The sequence below is a fragment of the Triturus cristatus genome, chromosome 11 (genome assembly GCF_964204655.1).
Source record: "Triturus cristatus chromosome 11, aTriCri1.1, whole genome shotgun sequence".
Lineage (NCBI taxonomy): Eukaryota > Metazoa > Chordata > Amphibia > Caudata > Salamandridae > Triturus > Triturus cristatus.
In genome coordinates, this window is record NC_140594.1 from 1,034,631,068 (window position 1) to 1,034,653,470 (window position 22,403).

General features: G+C 40.8%; 1 protein-coding gene across 2 annotated transcripts in view; it reads left to right on the forward strand.

The window, feature by feature from the left end:
- Nucleotides 1–22,403, forward strand: part of SKIL (SKI like proto-oncogene) — a 198,663-nt gene that overhangs the window by 74,807 nt on the left and 101,453 nt on the right. Inside the window, exons 3-5 of one of the 2 annotated variants that reach the window (XM_085635244.1) lie at nt 2,217–2,314; nt 10,813–11,060; nt 17,622–17,782. In XM_085635244.1, coding sequence (XP_085491370.1) covers nt 2,217–2,314; nt 10,813–11,060; nt 17,622–17,782 — 507 coding nt within the window. The remainder of the gene's footprint in view (nt 1–2,216; nt 2,315–10,812; nt 11,061–17,621; nt 17,783–22,403) is intronic. The other variant, XM_085635245.1, reaches the window with a different exon arrangement.

A 22,403-nucleotide genomic window follows, 5' to 3' on the forward strand; every position in this document is an offset into this window, starting at 1 on the left:
GAAGGTACAGGATGGCGAAACTCATAGTGAAGCATTGCCCCTTGGTTCATGCTGGAGTGGATGGGAGAAAAATGTGAATGACACAAGCACAGTCAAATTGATTTAGCGTGGCAGAAACCCACTGTAAGTAACTACGTCGCACACTTAATTTTAGTAAAAGGTCTTGACTAACATCGACGTAAAAAAGTCACTTGTTCTGCCATTGGCTGTCAGTCTTTTGCCTTAAAGAAAGAAAGAATAAATGGAAGCAGGCAAAAAAGAAACCAGGGAAAAAATAAAACCAGGCAAAAAAGAAATCCGGAAAGAAAGAACGCCGGCAAGAAAGAAAGAAAGCCGTCAAGAAAGAAAACAAGCAAAAATTAAAGTAGGCCAGAAAGAAAGCAGGAACAAAAGCAAGACAGAATGAAATAAAGACAGAATGAAAGAAGGAATAAGACAAAAAAAAATCAAAGAAGGAAAAACATTTTCAAAAGTAGTACAAGTGCTGCAAATTAAAAATGATAAAGGCTGATTTTCTTCCTCGACAAAGTGTATTGCTGAAATTGAGTCAAGAATAATCTGACACAATTTGTTGTGCTACGAAATTTAGATAAACAAAGGACACTTCAAAAGGAATTTACAACATCATTGACCAGAGCTGGTAAAGCTTGAAATGTGACCTATGCTCACATCTGGTAAAATGGCCCTACTTTCACCTCGTACTCTAACTACAAAGGCAACACATAAGTAATTATAAAGTAAAAACAAAAACATAGGAACTGAAGGTAACTACCTTGTCTAAGAATGTGTTCATTGTGAAAGAACAAAATGCAGTCACTCAAAGTCAAGTTAACCAGTGGAGGAAGTAGGCTGACCCATTGCCCCATGCTGTATGCTGTGGTGGGCGGAAGCAAAATGTGAATGACACAACAATAGACCAATGGATGAAGAGAGGTGGCTGAAAGCCCCTTTCAATAAGTATATTATGCATATAATTGTAATAAAATCAAAAGGTCTTGGCTAAAGCAGACCTAAAAATCTCTAGTAAAACCAGATTTAAATGTGGAACACAAAACTTTCTGTTCACTTGGTCACAGCAGAGCGCGGGTGTAATAAATGCACTTGCATTTTGTTCTGAAGATGTACTGCTGAATTTAACATATATATTAATGGCCAAAGCTAGTTCCGTGTCTCCTTTACCTAGCAGTTTAGGACAGAACTCGGTATGACTTTTTGCAGCTGGTCCTCATTTTCTGCTACATTCACATTGAAACCTACCTACAGTTCTCACTTGTAACTTACTTGAAAAAGTGCTAGCAGCAAGCAACCCTTCGTAGAGCATGAAATGGTAAGAGCAATTGCACCTTTTATGTGATCAAAGGTACTGTTGGGTCCGCTGCACTAGTATTTCGTGCATCTCACAGAATTTCTGTACAGATGGAACTGATCTGTTAAGTATTTGCTAATGTATTATAATGTATCGCTTGCTGCTGCAGTTTTAAACTTGTGTTGTGCTGCATCTGTGTTACTATGTCCCACTTACAAAAATGCATGGCCGATAGGGCTTTGCTGGGATTTGTGGATGGATAACCGCTTCTTTAAACCTGAAGGAAGGTAATTCAATGTGTCTGTTTTTGTTCTAGAAATTAAAATAAAATGAGGATGGGTTTGTCAAAGTTTCTCCAATATGCGCATGTCACAGTTGGCTTATAAAGGAAAGTAAAACATTGAACAAACTGAATATTAAGCCGTTGTTTGCATATCACATTGTGTTCAATGTCTACCAAATTGTTATGTTCCTTAGCTATGTGTCGTTTCATGATCCATCCTTGGTTATTTTGCACACATACAGGTAGTACATTTTCATTAAGTGCAATGACCATGAACTTATTGGCACCGTCTTGTTTGACTAATTTAAAGTAGTCTTATTGGATGAATGACACTAGTTACTGATTTTTTTATACATGTATTCCTTCTGCATTCAACGAAAAATGTAGAATTTGGTAAATATTACCTATAACCTAGGAGTGCTTCTCACCAAGTACACCCTTAACAGATACTTTAAATCTGAATCGGTTCCATATTTCTTTCTCCAATTGTGGTTACATTGTCATAGTTTTATTCTAGTTGTGTTTGGTGTCTGTATCCAGCTTGTTCTAATATCAATCCATCATGAGCAACGTTTTTAAAATACACTTTCAAGGAACTAATGTTAATGCTTTCATTCTTGGTTTTAGACGGACTCTCATCAAGACTTTCACCTGCCACATTGGTATCCAGTTATAAAGCAGGAAGATGAACCAACAGGACACTCCCATTCAGTAATGCACCCCAGGTGAAATTCCCTTTCTGCTTTAACCCTACAGTTGTAGTTAAGCACTGTCTAAATTAATTCCAAATAGCATCACAAACAATTCCACCACTTCATATTCTATTCTATTATTGTTACTTTTGGGTCACTCTTCATTTCACCATGTGGCATTTCAGATGCTAGCCTCTTCCCATGCTCTTAAGTTGGACTTGAGTTTCTTAAAATCCAGCAGTATTGGTAAGCTTCATCAATTTGATTGTCTTTTACATGCAGCTCTCAGAAAATAGGATCCAACGTGTTTTTTAAGAGCAGTGTAGGACTATTGCAGAAACAGCGGTTAGCCGCATGCTGGTTGAAAGAAGTAGCCATGAAAAGCAAACAGGCTTCTCAAGGCGCTCTATCCCCTCTTTCTTTGCTTCTTCAGCAGCCTCGGTTAAGTTATCTTACCGCTGTGCTTCTCTGTTCGTTTACTGCCTTTTTTCTGCTTATTTCAATACTTTATAGTGTCATTATCAGGCATGTAAAGTGTGTTAGATTGATTTGCGTGTAACTAACGCTTTACTTTGCAGCATGGCTGTGGAAACAATCTCGTTCTCCCGCGTCGCTTCTCTCACTATTAGGCTCTGATGCGTGGTGTGGTCGTCCGCTGTTGATTGTGGGCTCAGTGCGTCTAACCTCCCGGCGTGTCAGTTTCACCCATTATCGGTGATTGGATGAAGCGCGATCAGCCACATATTTTTACGAGGGATGAATTCTTGACAGTTTAGCCATTAAAACACCACATAGCAGAGCCACCGCCTGGAGTCTGAAAACCCCACGGGTCAAAATGATCCTCGGATGATGCAAGTTGTTTGGCACACGACCCAGGCGACAGTCATTAATCCAGTTAGACTGAAGGGAGTACACTGTCCCAAGGACTATTTAGGGCCTGATTTACGGTTGCTTCTGGGAATACCAATATCTTTCCTGGGTTAACTCCAGTTTTGTATTGCCCTCTTTATTACCGCAGTAATAGATATGTTTCCCGATGCAAGAATCTGAAGAGTGCATGGAAGAGGAGGAAGTAGCTTATCTTCCTATCAATGACTAGTTCTGCCAAATCATGAATGTCTCCATCTTCAAGGCAGTGTCCCAGGTAGTGGTGCCCTTGGAGAAGAAAATTCCCCAAATAGAATTGCAGTGCCGCTAAATCCTCACACCAATGGAAGATCTATCTGGGCCTCTGGCCCCCCATACCTCCAGGGCAGCCCTCTGCACCAACTCTGGACATGAAACGCAAATGCGCAGATGACCTTGGGGTCTATCGCGATGCCTTTGCCTGCCTTAAGAAGGCCTTAATGGATTCCCAGCCCTCCCCCTGATGAGATCCCTAGCACCTCAGGGGGCCCTTCCTTCCCCCGTCTCCTGTCCCCTTAGATGGTGTTGACTCCTCTAACATTTCGAATGGGGATGGTGATTCAGGTCGCCTCTGGTGCCTGTCTGGCAACGCTGTTTTCCCATAAGGGAATCCCATGCTGGATTTACGTCCCCAACGCCCTGTTTTAGACAGACCTTTCACATCTGCAATCGGCAGTATGGTCCCCTGCACCAAAGGTGGCCTCCTAAATGGTGGGCTGTTTAAGAAAACCCCTGGATAAGGAGTAGCGTTATTTCCTTGCGGGCAGAGTGTCATCTTCATTCCCTGGAGGGCAAAGTTACCCTCCCATCCGAAACTGACACCAAAAGGGCTACCATTTTTAGCAAAATTTGTGTGGGACCTTAAAAAGGGAATCTGCTGTTCTGGCGTTCATGCCAGGACAAATTGCTGGATGTAACAGGACCTCTATCCAAAATACTGGACATGGCCATGGTCAGTACTCTAGGCTCCCTCTTAAAAGACTATATGAGGCAGAGGCCGGCGCCACTGGCACGCCTAAGGGAAGCCAGTCTGAGCCCGTCCGAGCACTGACCATGCACAGCACCAGCCATTTTGCCTGTTTTATATCAGGGCTTCGGCATCCCCCTGTTCCCTCCCTCCATACTCCCACCTCCAGCATTCACTACACTAGAGAGGAATTGCTACACATTGGTAACGTAAGCAGTGTGAAACCTTATGGGAGGTCAAAACTGGAAAAGGAAGTATTGAGACTCTTAAAGGCAACTCAAGTATGGAATCTATGAGTATGAGGTGCGGCTTGCTGAATGCAAGGTCGCTTGTGAAATGGTGCACCAATATCCATTTACTACTCTAGGGCGGGGACTGGGATGGTTTGTTTATCCTAGAGACCTGGACTACCTCAGAGTCGACAGTTGATCTGGGCCTGGCATGATCCCAGGGCTTCAAAGCCTTACATAAGGCCAGAGCCAATACAAAGGAACGAGGGGTTGGAATCCTCTATAAAGAAAATTTGAACCGCGCTCCCCTCTCGCTTGATGAAATAGAAGGGCCAGAACACCTGAGTTTTACCTTAAAAACAGAAAAAGGTAGAACTTTCTCTGGGGTGCTTTGTTACAGACCTCCAGGGCTCCCAAGCTCTCTCCTAAATCCTCTGATAGAGGTATTCTCCAACATGGCATTGGCTCACTCCAGCTTCTTTATCCTAGGGGGCTTTAAATTATGAGCACCCTGTCAAGGATCTGTTGAGATCTTGTGAGGTAGTAGGCCTTCAACAACAGGTGTGGGGCCCCACCCATCGGGCACGGCATATTTTGGACCTTATCTTTGACCCAGTGGACTGACCTCAGTAAATGAGTTCCTGGCACTATGTTGGAAGGATCATGCCCTGATTTATTTCCAAATAAGGGGAAAGGAACCACGGTTTCCCAAACCAGCCCCTACCAACAGGGATAAGAAGGGTGTGGCACAAACTAAAAAGGATGGATAGGGTGCCTCTCTTTGAACCCCCCCCCCCCCCCCCCCCCCCCCTCAATATCACTCTTGAACCGGAGAACTCCATGGTGGTTGACTGCTCTATGTATGAGCAGGGGATCCTCAAACCCTTAAATAAAATAATCCCTGCACTAAACCTCTGCGCCAACCCTCCGTGCCCTGGTACAATGAGTCTTTGAAAAAGCTGAAATTAGCATGCAGAAATCTTGAAAGGAAATGGCGGAGGAGTTACTTTGAGGTCAACAAGGATTGTTTAAAGACCTTCTGGACAATTACAAAAGAAAGATCAGCAAAACCAAAGTAAAAGGTTTCGCGGATTAAATTCTGGTAGCCTCAAATGGCATGAAAAAAGTTTTTGAGAACCTCCTGCAACTATTGTACCCTGACTGTGTTAAAAAGACTGCCACTCAGTCGCAGGAGTTATGCGATTATCTGGTGGATTTCTTCGATAAAAGATTACCAAGATATTGGTAGATTTTGGTACCCCCACTCAAACTACACCCAACCTGGTCCATAAGAGTTCAGAGGTACCAGTAGGCCAGGCAAATAGGTTGGCCCTCTTTGAACCTATATCAATGGAAATCAAAAGATCTATCACCTTCGGACACCACTAGATTCCCTGCTTGTAAGGGTATGAAAAGAGCTGGAAGATGAGCTGGCTTCCCCAACTCTCCAGCTGTATTATCAATCCTTGGAGTCAGGGACTTTATGTACCACCTGTCTGGAAGAAGGCAATAGTTACTCCTCTTGTTAAAAAATAAAAAAAAAGGATAAAAACCTTCAGCGAATCCATGAATCCTGAGTAACTACAGACTCATAATGCACCTTCCTTTGTCTGTGAAAATAGTAGAGCGATATGTGAGCAGTAAGTTATCCCACTTGCTAGAGGTCCACTCCCTCCTTAAGGATGAACAGTTTGAGTTCCGACTGGGACATGGCACAGAGTCGGCCCTAATTACTGGACTGAATGAGCTGCGGATGAGGGTGGACAGAGGTCAGTCGACAGTCTTGATTATGCTTGACTTGTTGGCTGCCTTCAGTATGTCAGCCAAACAATCCTCCTGGATAGATTAGTCGCAATTGGAGTGGGGGGCTCCGTGCTGAAATGGATGGAATCATATTTGGCAGATAGGAGTCACGCTGTTGCTTTACCGCCTTACTGCTCTGAATACAAATACCTGCGTCAGGGAGTCCCCGCAGGGATTGACATATCCTGTTCAGTGTCTATATGAAGCCCCTCTAACACTCATAAAGGAACATGGCTTGAAGTTGGTAAATTATGTGGACGATACACAACTGTTATTGTCCCTTACTAACAACCGGGATGAGACACTCCTGGCCTTTCAAAGCAGCATGTCCGAAATCCGTGAGTGGATGAATACTAACTCCTTGAAATTAAATGGGAACAACACAGAGTTTCTAGGCCCATGACACTTCCCCCAACATTTCTGGTCCCTCTCAACAGAGACGCTTCAGCCATCAGACACAATTCGCAATCTTGAGGTAGTGTTTGACAATAATCTATCCCTGGAAAAGCATGTGACAAAAGTATCAGGCACATGTTTTGCACTACTACCTGGGCTAAGGAAGGTGCTCCCATTGCTGCCCTCATATTCCAAACCCTGTGGAATGTCATACTTCATACACTAGATTATTCCAATGTGTTACTACTTCAAGCACCTGACTGTTTGATTAAGTGTCTGTGCAGAGTGCAAGTGGCAGAGACAAAGCTGGCATTAACCAGACCCCATAGGTCCTTGGTGCAGGACTCCCTGAAGGACCTGCACTGGCTTCCTCTAAAGCAAAGGATCATGTTCAGAGCCATGTGCATTGTGTTTAAGGCCTTATAGCAGAAAGGTCCTGTGCCACTGCAACACAGATTTAAAAGATACATCCCTATGATACAACTCCATTCTAGTGTGGCAAACCTTGTCTGTACCCATCTCTATCGAAGGTCTAGGCACGGGGGCTGGGCCTTCTCAATCAAGGCAGCCTAGATGTGGAATGAGCTTGTTCACTCACTAAGGGTTTCAATGGAGCTGCAACATTTCAGGAAAGCCTTGAAACTTCGCTCCTACCGAAGTATACTAGCCACAGCTGTACACTGTGTATGTGCATTTCTTTCAACAAGTCAGTTTTTCCTTGTCTGCTAGCGCCAGGATACCAGTTTGATGACAGTAGCGCTCTACAAATGCTATAAATGCATTTCAGGGGTCAATCCAGGTGGGGTCCCTTCACGATGGACCTCTTTGCCTCTCGGCTGGACCGTTAGTTGGACAGATTTTGCAGTTGGCGATTGGAGCCTCATGCAGCGTCGACCGATGCGATTCTCCAAGATTGGAGGATAGATAAAGGGAATGCATTCCCTCTGTTTGTGATGCTCATGTGATTGTCTACTCTTTGGTGTGTAAACTCCTTCGAGGAATCAGACTGCCTCTTACCGTTGAACCCTGGTACTCTACATTAGGGATGATAACACAGTTTTAAGCAGGCTTAAATCATGGCCTTCAAATAAGTATCTTTCAAGAAAGCAGATGTCGGCAAAGTTCTCTATCTTGTTGTGTTTGTTTTCCTGTTGAAGAATCTCAGATATGAGGTCCCTGGACATAACAGGTAGAGTATTCACATCAGGCGGAGTGACTTTTCATATTTCCAGAATGCCATTCTAAAACTGTGTCATTTTTTATATTTGCAGGTGTTCCAAAATTGTGTGTTGTAAAAGCTTATGAGGCTATGACTGAGGATCTTCGTCCTCATGGAGAAAAGCAACTGCTTATTGTTCTCACTAAACCTCATAAAGCAGTTTATTCCCCTACCATTGCCAGGTGGGTCTAATGGACCATGCAAGAAGCTGGTATTGACACATCACGATTTAGGGCACATTCAGTGAGAGGGGCCAGGGCCTCCAAAGCGTTTTCATTGAGAGCCCGTCTAGAAGACATTCTTAATGCAGCAGACTGGTCTTCAGATTCTACTTGTAAGAGGTTCTATTTTAAACCAGTCACAAGCCTGTCATTCTTGGTGGTAGACAAGCTTTAAACTAGCCAAATCCTTGCCTCCAGTCCTGATATAGAATGACAAATTTCCTAGCTATTGTAACGAAAGGTTTCAATTATATTAAGGACAAGGAGGCGAGGGTTAGCCCGACCTTTTTATGTTATGTTTTTTTTGTACCCACCCTACATATCGAGATATCTATGATGAGAAATTCATACAAGGACGTTGTCTGAGTTACGTGTAGGTAACTGTTGCTTTACTTAATGACGGATTGTTCTGTTTAGCACATATGTTATAAGTTATTGTGCTTGATCACCGATTGTGAATTCTTGGATTGTAAGGCACTTTTGAGAACAGACTCTTACATGATAGGTTTTTTTCAACAGGGACTGATTCCAATAAACAAGTGTGATACTTGAGTCATCGGCTGAGGTCGCAGAAAGAAAGAGGGGGATAGATCGCCTGCACGGAGTCTTGTTGGGACTTGCTAGACTCTGGTTGATATGTTTCAATGTTATTTGCCCAATGCCACATAGGAAATAAAGTTTTGGTCTGTTGAACAAAAATGTTTATTGGCTGGGGGTAAAAATAAAGTGAGGAAAGAACAGCCTAATACTTGCCTCAGTGTCCTTAAGAGAATTGAAACTTTCCGTTAAGATAGCTGTGACATTTTTCATTCAAGTTTGAGGACAAAGTCTGGCCCCTTGTGCTTCCTTGATGCTTATGTTCAGCTGAATTCCAAGAAGAACAGGGATAGAGATGAAAGAACTTGGTATAAGGGTTACTTCCTCGAATGTAATTAGCTGACGCGATTATCACTTTACACAAACTGTATCTTAGAAAGGAGCACTTTCGTGTGCCTTTAAGGCAAAGTACCATGATTTACGAAACAACCATAAAGTAATTAAATGAAATGAAAAGGTTCTCATGGGAAGGTAAATTAGAACATCTTAAAGAAAGCATAAGTGGCATAAGAAGGGTGGCAGTGAGTAAGAGGCAGAATGGTAGTAAATGATTTGACTGTTAACACAACGTTATTGTAATTGTTTGGACACATATTTTATATAAAATAGATATAGGTGCCAACTCCCTGGAAACAAAGTTTCATTTCCTTGCTTTTATAAAATTCTCAATTCCCCTATATGCCCCCCCTAATATAGCTGTGTGTACATCTATTGATATGGTTCAGCACTCCATTATTTAAAGGACCATGATATTATTCAATCGTAATCATGCTACACAGAACTCATAAAGTTCAAAGAACAATTTCAATGACACAAATTCTTCCTTAGACGTATTTCGACTAGTAGTTGGTTACTGTCGGTCTTAATTTTAATGGAAGAAGGCTGAGAACAAGAATAAAGATGAACGTTTTTCAAAATACGTCTAAGGAAATTGTTCTTTGAAGTTTGAGTCTTGTGTAGCATGATTACGATTGAATACTATCATGGTCCTTTAATAACAGAGTACTGAACCATATCTATAGATTAATGTTGGAATGTCTTTTTCCATTTTGAAATTTGAAAGAGGTTGAACTTTCGGTTTTTGCCCCTTGTGAGTTTATTCTCTTTCTCTACCATAGCGTTAGGTGCTGTGCAATTTTGCCTCAACCTCTTTACTTATATATGTTTCATTATTTACGTACCACTCAATTTCATTGAGCTGTCCCACTTTTCCCACTAAGTCTCACATTTTATTAATTGTCCTTCCTGTGGGCTACTGCTGTTGTAGGCTTTCCTACCGGCCTTCTCCTTTGGACCAACTATGTCAAAAGGCCAAAATATTACATTACACAATATTACTTTTTGTTTTTTATTTTGTCAAATAACATTATCCAGTCAGAATAGCAGCAGAAACTCAAGAGAAACAACATGGGTGTGGAGCTGCATACGTTTTAGGAAGGTTGGTTCTGAAAGGGAACAAAGCCATATGAAGCAGATGGAATCGCAGTTTCAAGGTGACTGGTGCAGTAAGTGAACCAATAAATATGATCTTCGATACAGTGTGGTATCAGAATGCAGTACTCCTAGAGAGCAAAATGGTATCAGTAGCTTTTCGGTCAAGGTTGAGCAAGGCAACCAAAAATGAAACACTAAATAGATAAGTTTTTACGGTTTGTCAAGCAATTATTAAAAAGAAATCAAGGCTAATTATTTTCCCGTAGAATTAAAGTCGGACCCATTGTGGCGTCCAAATAAGGACAGCCCGGTACTTAGTTGGCACTTCAAGTGGACTGCTACTTTTGCGTGACCAATGAGAAGCCTACTGGCAGTCACTTTTCAGGTATCTTGAATCCTCACCTAACATGAAATGTGATAGTTTTGCAGGAGCATGCTGCTTTGTATACTTGTATTCTCTTTAGTGTTTACAGTAGTGGATTAATTTTTTTGTGTGTAAAAGGCTTACTCCATACTTCCATTGTACAGCATCTTTGGTTCACATTGCTAAGTTGCATATGTTTTTATGGCAGTATTTTGTAAGTTTAGAGTCTCTCTTTAGAATTAAGGAGAAACATCTGTTCTCTGAAGTTTATATACCTGACATCTCACTGTTAAAAATCTAAGGTAAATAAATTTGCCAAATACAGGCTCTGTGTGTTTAGAGAAGCTGTTTGTTCAGCTACATTCGTGACTAATTGTATTATCTTATTTTCTAGCTATTATCTGTATGTGTATGATAAAGTGGTGGCCCCAAATGTGTCCCTGACGTCTTCTGTATCAAGATGCAAAGATATTACAAAACCAGTGAGCAAAGTTTCAGAAGCAGATAAGCCTTCTCCAGTTCCGATGGATAAACAGACAAAAAGTAGTAAACACAAAAGATGCATTTGTTATCCAGATTTATCATCCGAGGAGCAGGAAAAAGTGGATGTAAAAACGAACACTGCTGTTTGTAATGGCTCACGTAAGTAGATGTTCTTCTTAAATTTCAGTTTGCACTCCGGTTTGTAGTGCATGCTTTCAAACATTTTGGGTTAGCGATTGGGGTATAATAGCATAGATTATGACAAAAGTTAGGATATGGAGGAATATGAGTATGCTCGCAACAGAGATCAGAAGGAGCAGAAGGGGATCAGAAGAAGGAGGAGAATTGTGGTGCAGATGGGTATGAGGTGAAAGTAGTGGAAGAGAAACATGAGATGAAGGATATGTGATGAGAGAGTAAGGAAATGGAGTTGGATCCAAACGAAGAATATCAGAAAGAGAAGGATCAGGAGGAAGTGGTTCAGGATAATGATGAAGATATAAGGAGTTTTTAAGAGCAGGAGAACAACACATGAAATTAGCATTGAAAATACGTGGGCAAGGAGGAGGAGAATGATGATGAATGAGAAGACGAAGGTGGAGAAGCAGAATCAGGCAGAGGAGATTGATAACGAGAAAAATCATGATAATTGGATAATTGTCAGAGGAGCAGGTTATTGATCATCAGTAGGAGGTTGTCGATTAGGAGGATCATCGGAATGATAATTATCAGAGGGAGGAAGATGATGGGGTGGAGAATTATCATCAGGAGGAGGATCTCCCAATGTCTCTCGACGCAACAGCGGTTCTACATTCTTTCAACTATTACGGTCGATCACAGTCCCCATGGTTACTTGCCCCCAAACTCTTATTCTTTTCTTGGGTACTCATATGTCTAAAGGGAATGATAGAAATCAGATTTGTGCCTCGTTGGGAGCAGAAGCCTTCAGCTGCTTCATGCAAAAAGTGAGCCTGTCTTTTGTGTTTGCTAGGTCTCGTGAGGCAACAGTGTCTAGTATCTCCACACTAAATGCCAGTTCTGCCTCATTGACTGAAGACGGTCCAATCTGCAGCAAATCTCCACCACTGCAAGTGTTCCATTTGAGAGTACTTTTGAGCAAAGGCCTATCTTTGGTGCTTAGATTGCACTGTTTACGCCCCCTCCTTTCTTCCACGCTCGCCATCGAACCTTGTCCTTCACAATTTGTTTATAAATATTGCTTGTGAAAAATGCTCCAATTTTCCTCTATCGCAATCCGTGCAACATGGGGGCAAAAGCCGCACCCTTTTTCATCATTGGTGTGTCTCTCTGCATTTCAGTTCACTTGGCTTATTAAAGGATTACATGATCAGATAAATATATAGTCAAATTATATGTGCTGTCCCAACAGAACTTTTACCATCATAATAATGGTCTTGATTTCTTCTACGGTACCTCATAAAGTTAGCACTGTACAGGAAATCCCCGAGGCCAGTAGTGAAAGGCAGCCACTTCGTAGTCTAAAAAAACAAAAAATAAGAAGTCTTGAGTGCTACTCTTTACCTGTCTGTGCACATTCTTGCGTGCATGTTAGGGAGATTGTGTGATGTGCTAATGCCTGGGAGATTGTTGGTGATGGCTAAGAGGGGGTAATACTTGGTATATTGTGAGCATCCACGTCATAAAGGTGGCTGTCCAATGTACAATACTGGCTCTGTCCTAATGATAGTAATTCTTATAATAGGCATCAATGGCATGATGTCCACTCTGGGGATTTATGCTGACCCTGGAATAATGATGGCAGCGCTTGTCATATAATGGGCAGTAAAACCATGACATGGTTATTCATGGGCATGCAAGGCAAAATCTATCCAAGTATGGCACTAGTACATGCAATTACTTATTGAAAATGACAAACTTATTTTTGGGCACCAAAGACATATTTGCTAAACACGAAAAGCTGGCATTTCAAGGCAGAAATTGAGCTTGTGTTCTATGAAACAAAGCTTTTGTGTAGAGGAATGCTTTATATTTTCAAAATAAACATGTTATATTTGATTGCAAAATTGTATGCAATTTCTTATACTGAGAAGCTGATCTTTGGGGACTTAGTGGTCACATTTCCAAATGCATATTTAAAGCTGAATTTGTGTGATAATTACTACCATTGTCTGAATTCCTAGCCTGTGTAACCTGTGTATTGCCTGAATCAGTCTATTGCTCACTAACCTGAGTGATAGTACTCCTGTATGAGCCTATGACATCTTTCAGGTTGTACTGTCCATGATAATTGAGTGTGTGAAATGAGTATTTATTTTTCCACCTTGTCCCTTCCAAGAAATTACCCAGTCATCAGATGTCTGGTAAGCACCTACAAAGGGGCAGAAAGGGAAAAATTATGAAAGTGAAATCAACAAATTGATAAAGATGCTATAAAATGATTGGTCGTTTGCAATTCCATTTGCTGAACTGCTCTTAAGACTTATACATCATTAAGTGAAACTGTGCCACAAAACACACTATCACGCCACGATTGATGAACCATGGGTTTGAACATTATTTGGGGATTTCTCTTTCAGAGTTCTTTACATAAAACCCATGCAGAGAAGTATGCATTTAGAAAGTACAGTACTACCTATTACCTTGTGGGACAATACTGCTGCAGTTGACCCAACACTGCCTAAAAAAAGACAAGTCCACAACACAACAGTAAAGAGACAGTAAGTGGCCTAAACAGAGGAATAGAACAAGCTGGATTTTTTATGTTTTTCTAAAAATAAGGGAGCAGTTGGAAGAAAAGTCCACAGATTAACCGTGTCAAGCAAAAACATTCTGTCTCTGATATGGATGCAGCAGTAATAGGTATATATCTAAACTATTTTGTAAAAATATAGTCCTGCTACCCAAGATGACCTGGTGGCACATTTGTAATGATATGAAGGCAACTAGCTAGTGCATGGAAATGACTCATGAGCAGTCCTTAACTAATGTGGTAAAGGTTTCTGGGGCCAACTCTACCCACGTTTGTCATTTTCAAGATGGCTAAAGTCTTCAGTCAAACTAAACCTGGTCTCTGAGGGGCGGGGTTTTGTTTAGCCAGTGTACTATGATAATCCTAGTGTCCTCCCACATCTAGCACTAAAATCCATTGTGGGATAGTCACTGTACCCCCAATAAACCCAGAGACAGAAGTCGGGTAGAACAAAGCAGTTTTCTAACAACCAGACAGTGGATACACAAGAATTGTTTTAGCATCCTTTTCTCGCTGCTAGAAGTGTGCCCCAAGTGTTGTACATAAAACCCAAGCAGAGCTGTCAAGTTGGATTTGACACTCCAGCAAAATTTAACTTGAATGAGAAAAAGAGGCCAGCTGTGATTGGAGCCCGCCTGGCTGGGGTGACAAAGGAATGGCCCTGCCTAGGTGTCAGAAAATATGTGCCTGTGACATGAGAGACCTCTTTGAAACGCACCCCAAATTTTATATATAAAACACTAACAGATCTGTCAGCGCTGATTTGGCATTCAAGCTGATATTTGACACAAGTCAAAAAGGATGCTCACAGCCCCGCTCAACATATTCTGTCAGGTTCAAAGGGATGATCTATGCCCATTCAGGTCAGCCTACTGTTTGCTTCTGGGAGGTATTTCATATCCATTCACACCTATTCAAATGCTAATTACTGGCTGGCAGAAGGGAGGAGCAAATGCAGATTAGCCTACAGGAACCTCAGACAGGAAAAAGGAAGCTTTATGAAAGTTACTTTTTTATTAATATTTAGTAAAATATGACTTTGCCATTCAATTGGATTTTTAATGACAAAACGTATTTGTTAAATATTGTTCCAACTATTTACTCCTCAAAAATAACATTATTAAATGTAAAATGTATGTGTTACTGTATAGGTGTTTATCACGTATTAAAATTGCAATGGTGTTTATTAATCAAGCAATAAAGAATTACTAAGACAAATGTAATGTAACCCAGTGTTTTCCTATGGGACAGCCTGCCTTGCTACAGTGAAAATAGTTGGTGCCTTTTTTTTACTATAAGGACATGTTTAACATCAAATTCATACATTTCCTACTTTAAACACTTAAGGGCAATAAGGCCTACATAGGGGTGTCTTATAAATATTAAATAAGAAGATTTTGACATGTCAAAAGAGGTTTTTTTGACAGCTGGAACTTTCTGCTTAAAATTGCAACAGCCAGGCTACAAATGGTAGGCCTGCAGTCATGTGCTGTCATGTTTGCAATTTCACTGTTGTGGAAGGCACAATGAGTGATGCAATCCACTAGTGACATTTAACTTGTAGGTCTTGGGTACCCTTTGAACCATATAATAGATATTATAATAGGGACGTGCAGGTAAGTTAAAAATGCCAAACAAGGGTATGCCTGTTTCACCATATTGGAAGGTTGAACACAGGCACTTAATGGTTAGTAAGGGTAAAGTGCATACAGTTCTATAGCCAGCAAAATAATAGGGTTCAACAAAAGGTGAATTGTCCGGGTGACCCTGCATACCGGGCAAATTTCCTACATGGGGCTATTAAGAAGTGGAGTCAAGGCATAGGAGATAACCTCCATAATAGAACCCTAAGCAAACCTACCTCATCTATGTCTGTTTAAAAACGAAGGGCTGCTGAAAGTATCTCACTTCGTCCTCCTCAAAGACGATTTACTTATGCAATATTCAGTGGGAAAAGCAAAGAGGGTTAAAGCGCTGGCACATCACAGTCACTGGCTGCTCAATCTGTTACCGCAAGAATCATGGAGTCCAACAAAGGGCTGCTTAAATACTTAAAGATAGTCATCGGGATCTATTCTGAAAACAGAAATCACAGCAAAGAGATTTCTTCACCTGAAGGTGACCTTGGCTTGAACTCTAAATTGGGCTCCTAGACGAGTTCCAGTAGATGTGAAGCAGAAAAACATCTTGTGGCTCCCTTATATTTTGGTTGTTCCTTATAAGATGTATAACATAGCTACTAGCGATTGAGGTGTTCCTGTGAATCATTCCAGCATTTCTTCTTTTTCTCCATCAAATCCCAGAATCTGTACGTAAATCAAATATTCAGATGGAAACTGGGGAAGGGGTAGGCCAAATTGGAACAAAATGTATAGAAGTTGATGAATAAATAGAAACTTTTCAAACCAGCTTGTGGCGATGAAGGAAAAACTAACTACTATCAAGAGCACTTGCGCATCAAGATATGAGAGCCTGGTAGCACTAAGAAAATTATAAAGGAGAATCGCTCAAGGTGGAAAAAAAAACCAAGATTGTTGGTGTTCTGGAAAATGCAGAAAAACAGACCAGTTTTCGAATGAATCAATGAAAAGCTGTCTTGAGGAACAGAAGGAAACCTGACAAGCATCATACAACCCCTCCAAGCTTCTTTTTAGAAACCAAAAACTGACCCGCCCCAGTGTACTGTATTGCTTGCTTCTCAAACTACAGAATAAAAGAAGAAATACTAGGGAAAGCTCATATAGAGAGAGACTTTAAATTGTCACGTTTTTGCGATAGGGCTTTTAAGATGGCACAAAGAAGCAACTCAATGAGATTTACGATTCCTAAATTCAAGGCATTGGGCGCCCATGTCCAAATTGTTCAATAGTCCAAATTGCTAGTGCTTTGACAATGGAAATTTACAGTAATGCAGGAAAGAGAAGAAGCTTGCACTTTGAAGTAGAACTATCAGAATACAAGTAAGGTATCAATAACACTAACCGTAAAGCCTGTGATTGTATGAGAAAAGTTAGACAGGTTATCATGAGGATAATCACAGAATGTGGTCCAGCAGTGATTGAAGGGCTTAATCATATCGGGTAACCTGAGTACTCATTTTATTCATACCCTCATCAACAGTATTCTTGTATAGACTTTTGGTGACTTTCATGGAAATTCCAACCAAATGTGCGGATAGATGTCTATCCAGGAATAATCCCGCTACCAAGCATTGCATGGAGTGTATCACTTTTGACCTTTCAGAGGGCATCACTCTTCGTTTCATTTTACGTAACATATGCTGATTAAAATTCAGGAATATCTAATGCACCGCCTTAATAAAGAAGCTCAGTATGCAGCTGTGGTTTAGGAAAAATAAAAGCAGCCAGGCTATTTGTTAGTGTAAGGGTGCAGATCCAGTCATTGGTGGTAGAGCATGGAAAAGCTGTTGCTACCAAATCAGTTGATAAGCAAAAGAGTTCCCTATAGCCAATAAACTGCAGAGCACAGACCTCTGGGTGCATATGGAGAAAGCTACTACATCCAATTTACAGTGTTACACTTTAGTTTAAGAGGACAATGAGTAGGTGGGACTGTCCTTGCATACAAATTGCTTGAAAATATATTCACCAACAGTATTCAGTATAGCAAAAAGTGGAAATTAGCAAATGGTGGTTCTCAAATCATTGAGCAGTGTAAGAGGATTAATCCATTTAGATGGAGAAATAAAAGCCAGGCTTCTTGTGGTGACATTTAGGCTAATGTAGACTGGGTTTCTTTGAATACCTTGGCACCTGAAGATAAGAGAGACTATTCCTCTGTCACCTTAAAAATGATCCTTTCGACAAGCGAGTGTTACTGTATTCAGTTCTCTATTCCTAATCTCAAAACCGATCATCTTAACCAAAGTTAAGCATGCATTATTTGTATTTGTGTGTTTTTAAAGAAATCATGTTGAAAATGTAGTTTGCATTCTAGTTCTGATCATATTCTCTTTAACTTTTATTCAGAAGTTCGATGCAGTGGAGTTGAGAGCTTCTGCCATTCTGCTGACACTGACACCAGTTGTGAAGATGATAAGGGGCAAATCATGGAAGAAGTGGTTAAAACGTACCTCAAGCAACAAGAAAAACTTAAGTCCATTTTGCAAAGGAAACAGCAACTTCAGATGGTATTCTTCATCTAAAAAGCTCTATTTAAATCTTTGACAATTCGCTCCTTTTATGTCAGTGGTCCAAATAGAATCTTAACCTTTAGCTGGCACAGGATGTTCCATATTTACATGCTTTTAATCTCTCTAGATGTCAGGTCCATATAATATGACTATTTATACACTAAACGATCAAGCATAGCTTGTCCATTTTTTTAATTCGGATGTTGTCTGGAATCTATGGTTAACGCATTCATCCGTATTTTTGCTTCAGATTTTGCCTTAATACATTTAAATCTTGGCTTCATATTTTGCTGATACACTCTTTTCTCAGAGGAGCTATTTCCTTTAACAGATGTCCTTGGACAGAAGTAGCACATTTAAAGCGATTTTACAGTGGAAGATGTTCAGTTCTGACTTTGTAAGGGAAAGTCAATATTACAAAATGGTCAGAATTTTCCTTAAGAAACTACTAAAGTGCCACACGAGACATCGTTATTCCATTCATTTAAGATACTGAAGTTGTTGATCCCAAATTTTGGGATTTTTGCAAATAGTCCTACCACATAACTGTTGAACCTTGCCAGAGGAGGTAAGATATTTTCTGGTGAGAGCCCCTCTAAGTTCCTTTTTTTTCTCACGTAGAGGAGTTTATGTTGCTGTCACTGTGCTTAGTTAGGCCATGTCCTTTTAAAACTATGAGCCTTATTGTATTGTATTGTAATTGCATTTATATAGCGCTTACTACCCCTGACGAGGGGTTAAAGCGCTTTTGCTGTGAGTAGTACACTACTCTGGAACCATTAAGGATTAGTGGTGAATTAGTATAGTGAAATATAAAAGTAATTTGAGTGGTGGATATGATAGTCAGTTATTTGGATTGAGAAGGATAGCGGAGGGATAGAACAGGGAAAAAGGTTTACATTTATATAGCACTTGCTACTCCTGATGGGTTTTTGAAGCGTTTTTGTCGGCGAGTAGGGCGAGTAGCATGCTACTCGGGAACCCAGAAAGGATTAGTGGTGAATTAGTATAGTGATATATGAAAGTAATTTGAGTGGTGGATATGTTAGTCATATAATGAGTTGCACCAAGTTGCTATTTTTTAAATCCAGTCTACAGCCACTCTTGGTTACTTACGTCTTTGTTTCCTATGATCCCCTCCCCTTTTATCAACTGTATATGTTTTCTGTCATTTTCTGTGGAGACTTGTGGCTTTCATGCACAGTCATTAAATACTGACCTTTCTGAAACTTACTATTACATTTTCTCCATTGATCGTTGTGATCTGTACCGATGCGGACGTGCTAAACAAATGGTCACTGAATTTTCTTGGTTTATTTTCCAGTTGCTTCATTTGACATTTTTTGTTAATGGGTTTATTTTCCAGTTGCTTTATTTGACCTTTTTTGTTAATATACAAAGGTATCAAGATATTAGATTACTGGCCTTCCATGACTGCAAACATTACACAATAATGGATCCACACTTATGATGCAGTAGTGTATTAGGCAATCCTAAGGCTCTAGCGTTTGTGTAATGTGTCTCAGGAAGCACCCAAGAGCTTATCGAGAACATTTTGGTCCTTGCCCCATTTTCCACTCTACTGTTAGCCGGAACATGAAGAGCTGTTCTCATGGATCTGATAAACCAGAGTCGCTTCATTTGGACCGAATCGGCATTAGAAACATGAGCCAAAAAAAAACAGAAGTAAAAAAACAGCAGTTCTTCTAGCCTGAGAATCACATTCCATTACTGGGGAAAATGCAGCTTCAGTTTGCCCCTCTTTCAAGTAGCCTTTCACATTTTGAAAACTTCAGGCAGCCAAAATGTCAAATGTTGAAGGAAGCATATCCTCACAATCCCAAATGGCCCTTTTGGTCAATCTCTTGATGATGCTCTTGTAAGGTGTTGCTTCTACTCCACCTGCTTCTCCTTCGCCAGGACTAGTGCCTGCTCCCCTTGTGGTGCTGCTTCAGAGTTTGCCATCACATTGTGGCATTGGTACCACTTCTTTCAGCATTACAGCCTGTGAAGAAAATGAGACTATCCTTGATGGCCAAAAAGGCCTTTGGGGAATGAGTTGGAATTGCCCTTGCCTAACTCCTTTAAGGGCACAGGGGATGAGTTTGACTTGGAACCGTTGTTGCCACATTTGGAAATGGCCATTAACTTTCTGTTGACCAACAGAATGTCAGTGTGGTGAATACATACCAAGGATTATTTTCCTACACATACCTTTTGTGGGGCAGTTGGATGATTATGTTTTTATCATTCTCCACAATTATGTCGAAAAATACTGAAGCATTTCTCAAGTTCAGTCAGTGGAAATAACAGACTTGCTGAAATTCTGGTGACTTAAACTCCATACATCATCTAGTCTCCCCACCACCACAGTCCATCAGTCTAAACCATTTCTGCATTTTCTCACTAAGACTATTTTGTGTGGTTGGTGGAAAAACATCTCTGTGCTGCTGTGAGAAAGAAAGAGGAGAGGAAAGGAAGTCATGCCAAGTGATTCTGATTTCTTGAAAACCCACCACTTTCAGAGAGCCGATTTGTGCTGATCTCTTCAGTCGATACCTAAGCAAATGTTTCAGTAATGTTGCCTCAGGATACAATACAGAAAATCTAACTTCAGAAACAGCAAAGATTTAATTTCCAGCAGTTAGGCATTTACAAGTGCTAAGTCAGTGATACTCCAAGTACAACCCATGGGCCACATGCGGCCCTCCTAACCTTTACATGCCCCCTGTTCTGCAGCAGTCCTGGGCTGCTGTTTACTTGACTCAACACTAAAATTTAAAAAAAAAGTGAAATAAATGGACAAGCCTTTATTTAAAGTTAAAATGAGGTATTGCTGCAAACCTGTTAAAAAAAAAATGGTAAAGTCTTTATAAAATCCGAAAAGGGTATTTCATTAACATGCAGAACCATTTCTCCTTAATATATGAAATTATATCAGTGCATTGAGAAGTATTATTTTAAAAGTAATAGTTTTCAAACATGAATTTATAAAGATTCATTTTTCCACTAACCCTGAAAACAATGCCAGTAGTGAACTAAGATGTAAATCAGTTGTTACAGGTACCCTCTGGGTGTCCTGGGTTCCTCTTATACATGAACAACTTTATAGTTTATTAAATCAAACACTGGAGAAAGGTTTGTACAGCGCATATCCTGAAGTCATGTATTTCGAGGCGGAAACGAGCATTACCATGCAGTCTTTATCAAGCACTTCTTTACCACGCATAACCTTTACCATGCATTCATTGCTTTCATTATGCAAGTCTTCACCACGCATATGCATTTACCACGCATGCCTTTACAACGATAATGTAATGTATATACAGAAGAAAGATCCCTCCCAGACTGCCCTGAAATATTACATGAACAGAAGAAAGATCCCTCCCAGACTGCCCTGAAATATTACATGAACAGAAGAAAGATCCCTCCCAGACTGCCCTGAAATAATACATGAACAGAAGCAAGATCCCTCCCAGACTGCCCTGAAATATTACATGAACAGAAGCAAGATCACTCCCAGACTGCCCTGAAATATTACATGAACAGAAGCAAGATCACTCCCAGGTATCTAAACATATGGGATTTGACCCTTCTTAGCTCATATTTTAATGCAAACCGGGTCGACTTGATTGGGCAATCCTCAATGACATTTTCCAGCGACTGGGTAGTTGTCAATTTCAAGGATCCGAAAGTTGTCTGAAGTCTCTTAAATCATCGAAACCTCTTTTCCAGGGCCCACACAGATATTTGCCCTTCCATTGGGCTATTTATATAAACCTTGCATTTCTAGGCCGCCCTCTGCTTCTGGTTCAGCCCTTGTTCGAATTTGAAGGCTCAATCCAGCTTCCCTGGAGTTGATCTCTGCAACAAATTCATGCCCTTGGATGGCTTGGAGATGTGTGACTGACTCATGGATGCATCCGATATTGAGTCGACAGGCAGCAGGGGGTCCAAAGGCCCCCTGTCCCCTACTACTGCTGTTATGTCGTTACCTGACCGGAGATCTGCACCCTGTAGCAAGTCCTGGGGATGTTTGAATGAGTCTACTTTTCTATCCTGGAATATTGCAGGGATCAATGGCAATTTAGTGTTGAAAGAATGGTATTCCCTGGTTGTACAGTTTCATTATTTTTTTCACGAAACCTGGGCCATAACTCTGGTAGTCCTTAATGGCTACTCTTGTTTTTTAGGTCTCGCCTGACCCAGCGCATGCGCTGGTCTGGCGAGACTTTTTGTGAGGGCTTAAAAAATATGCTACCATGGCCGGCCTAGAGCTACAGTGCATGTGCGCCGGCGCACGTCGCGCTTGATCGTGATCTCTTTCACGGCCGCTTTGATGTAATGCTTGTTTCTGAATGTTGTGTTTCTAAACACGCTCAGCTGTAGGCCTTTTCTTTTTTCAATCGCATCCCAGCGCATCCACACAATGGGAGCTACGGCGCCCCCACATTCCCCAGCAAGGCTTTCTTGTGTTCATGTCATTTATGTGTTATTTTTTTAAAATAATAATTAACATAGCGTGAACTCCACCTCAAGGTATCAGAGCACTTTACAAGAGCACCACTTGCATTTGTTTACCGCGGTCTAGTGTTTGCATTATTATTGCCGACGAAAC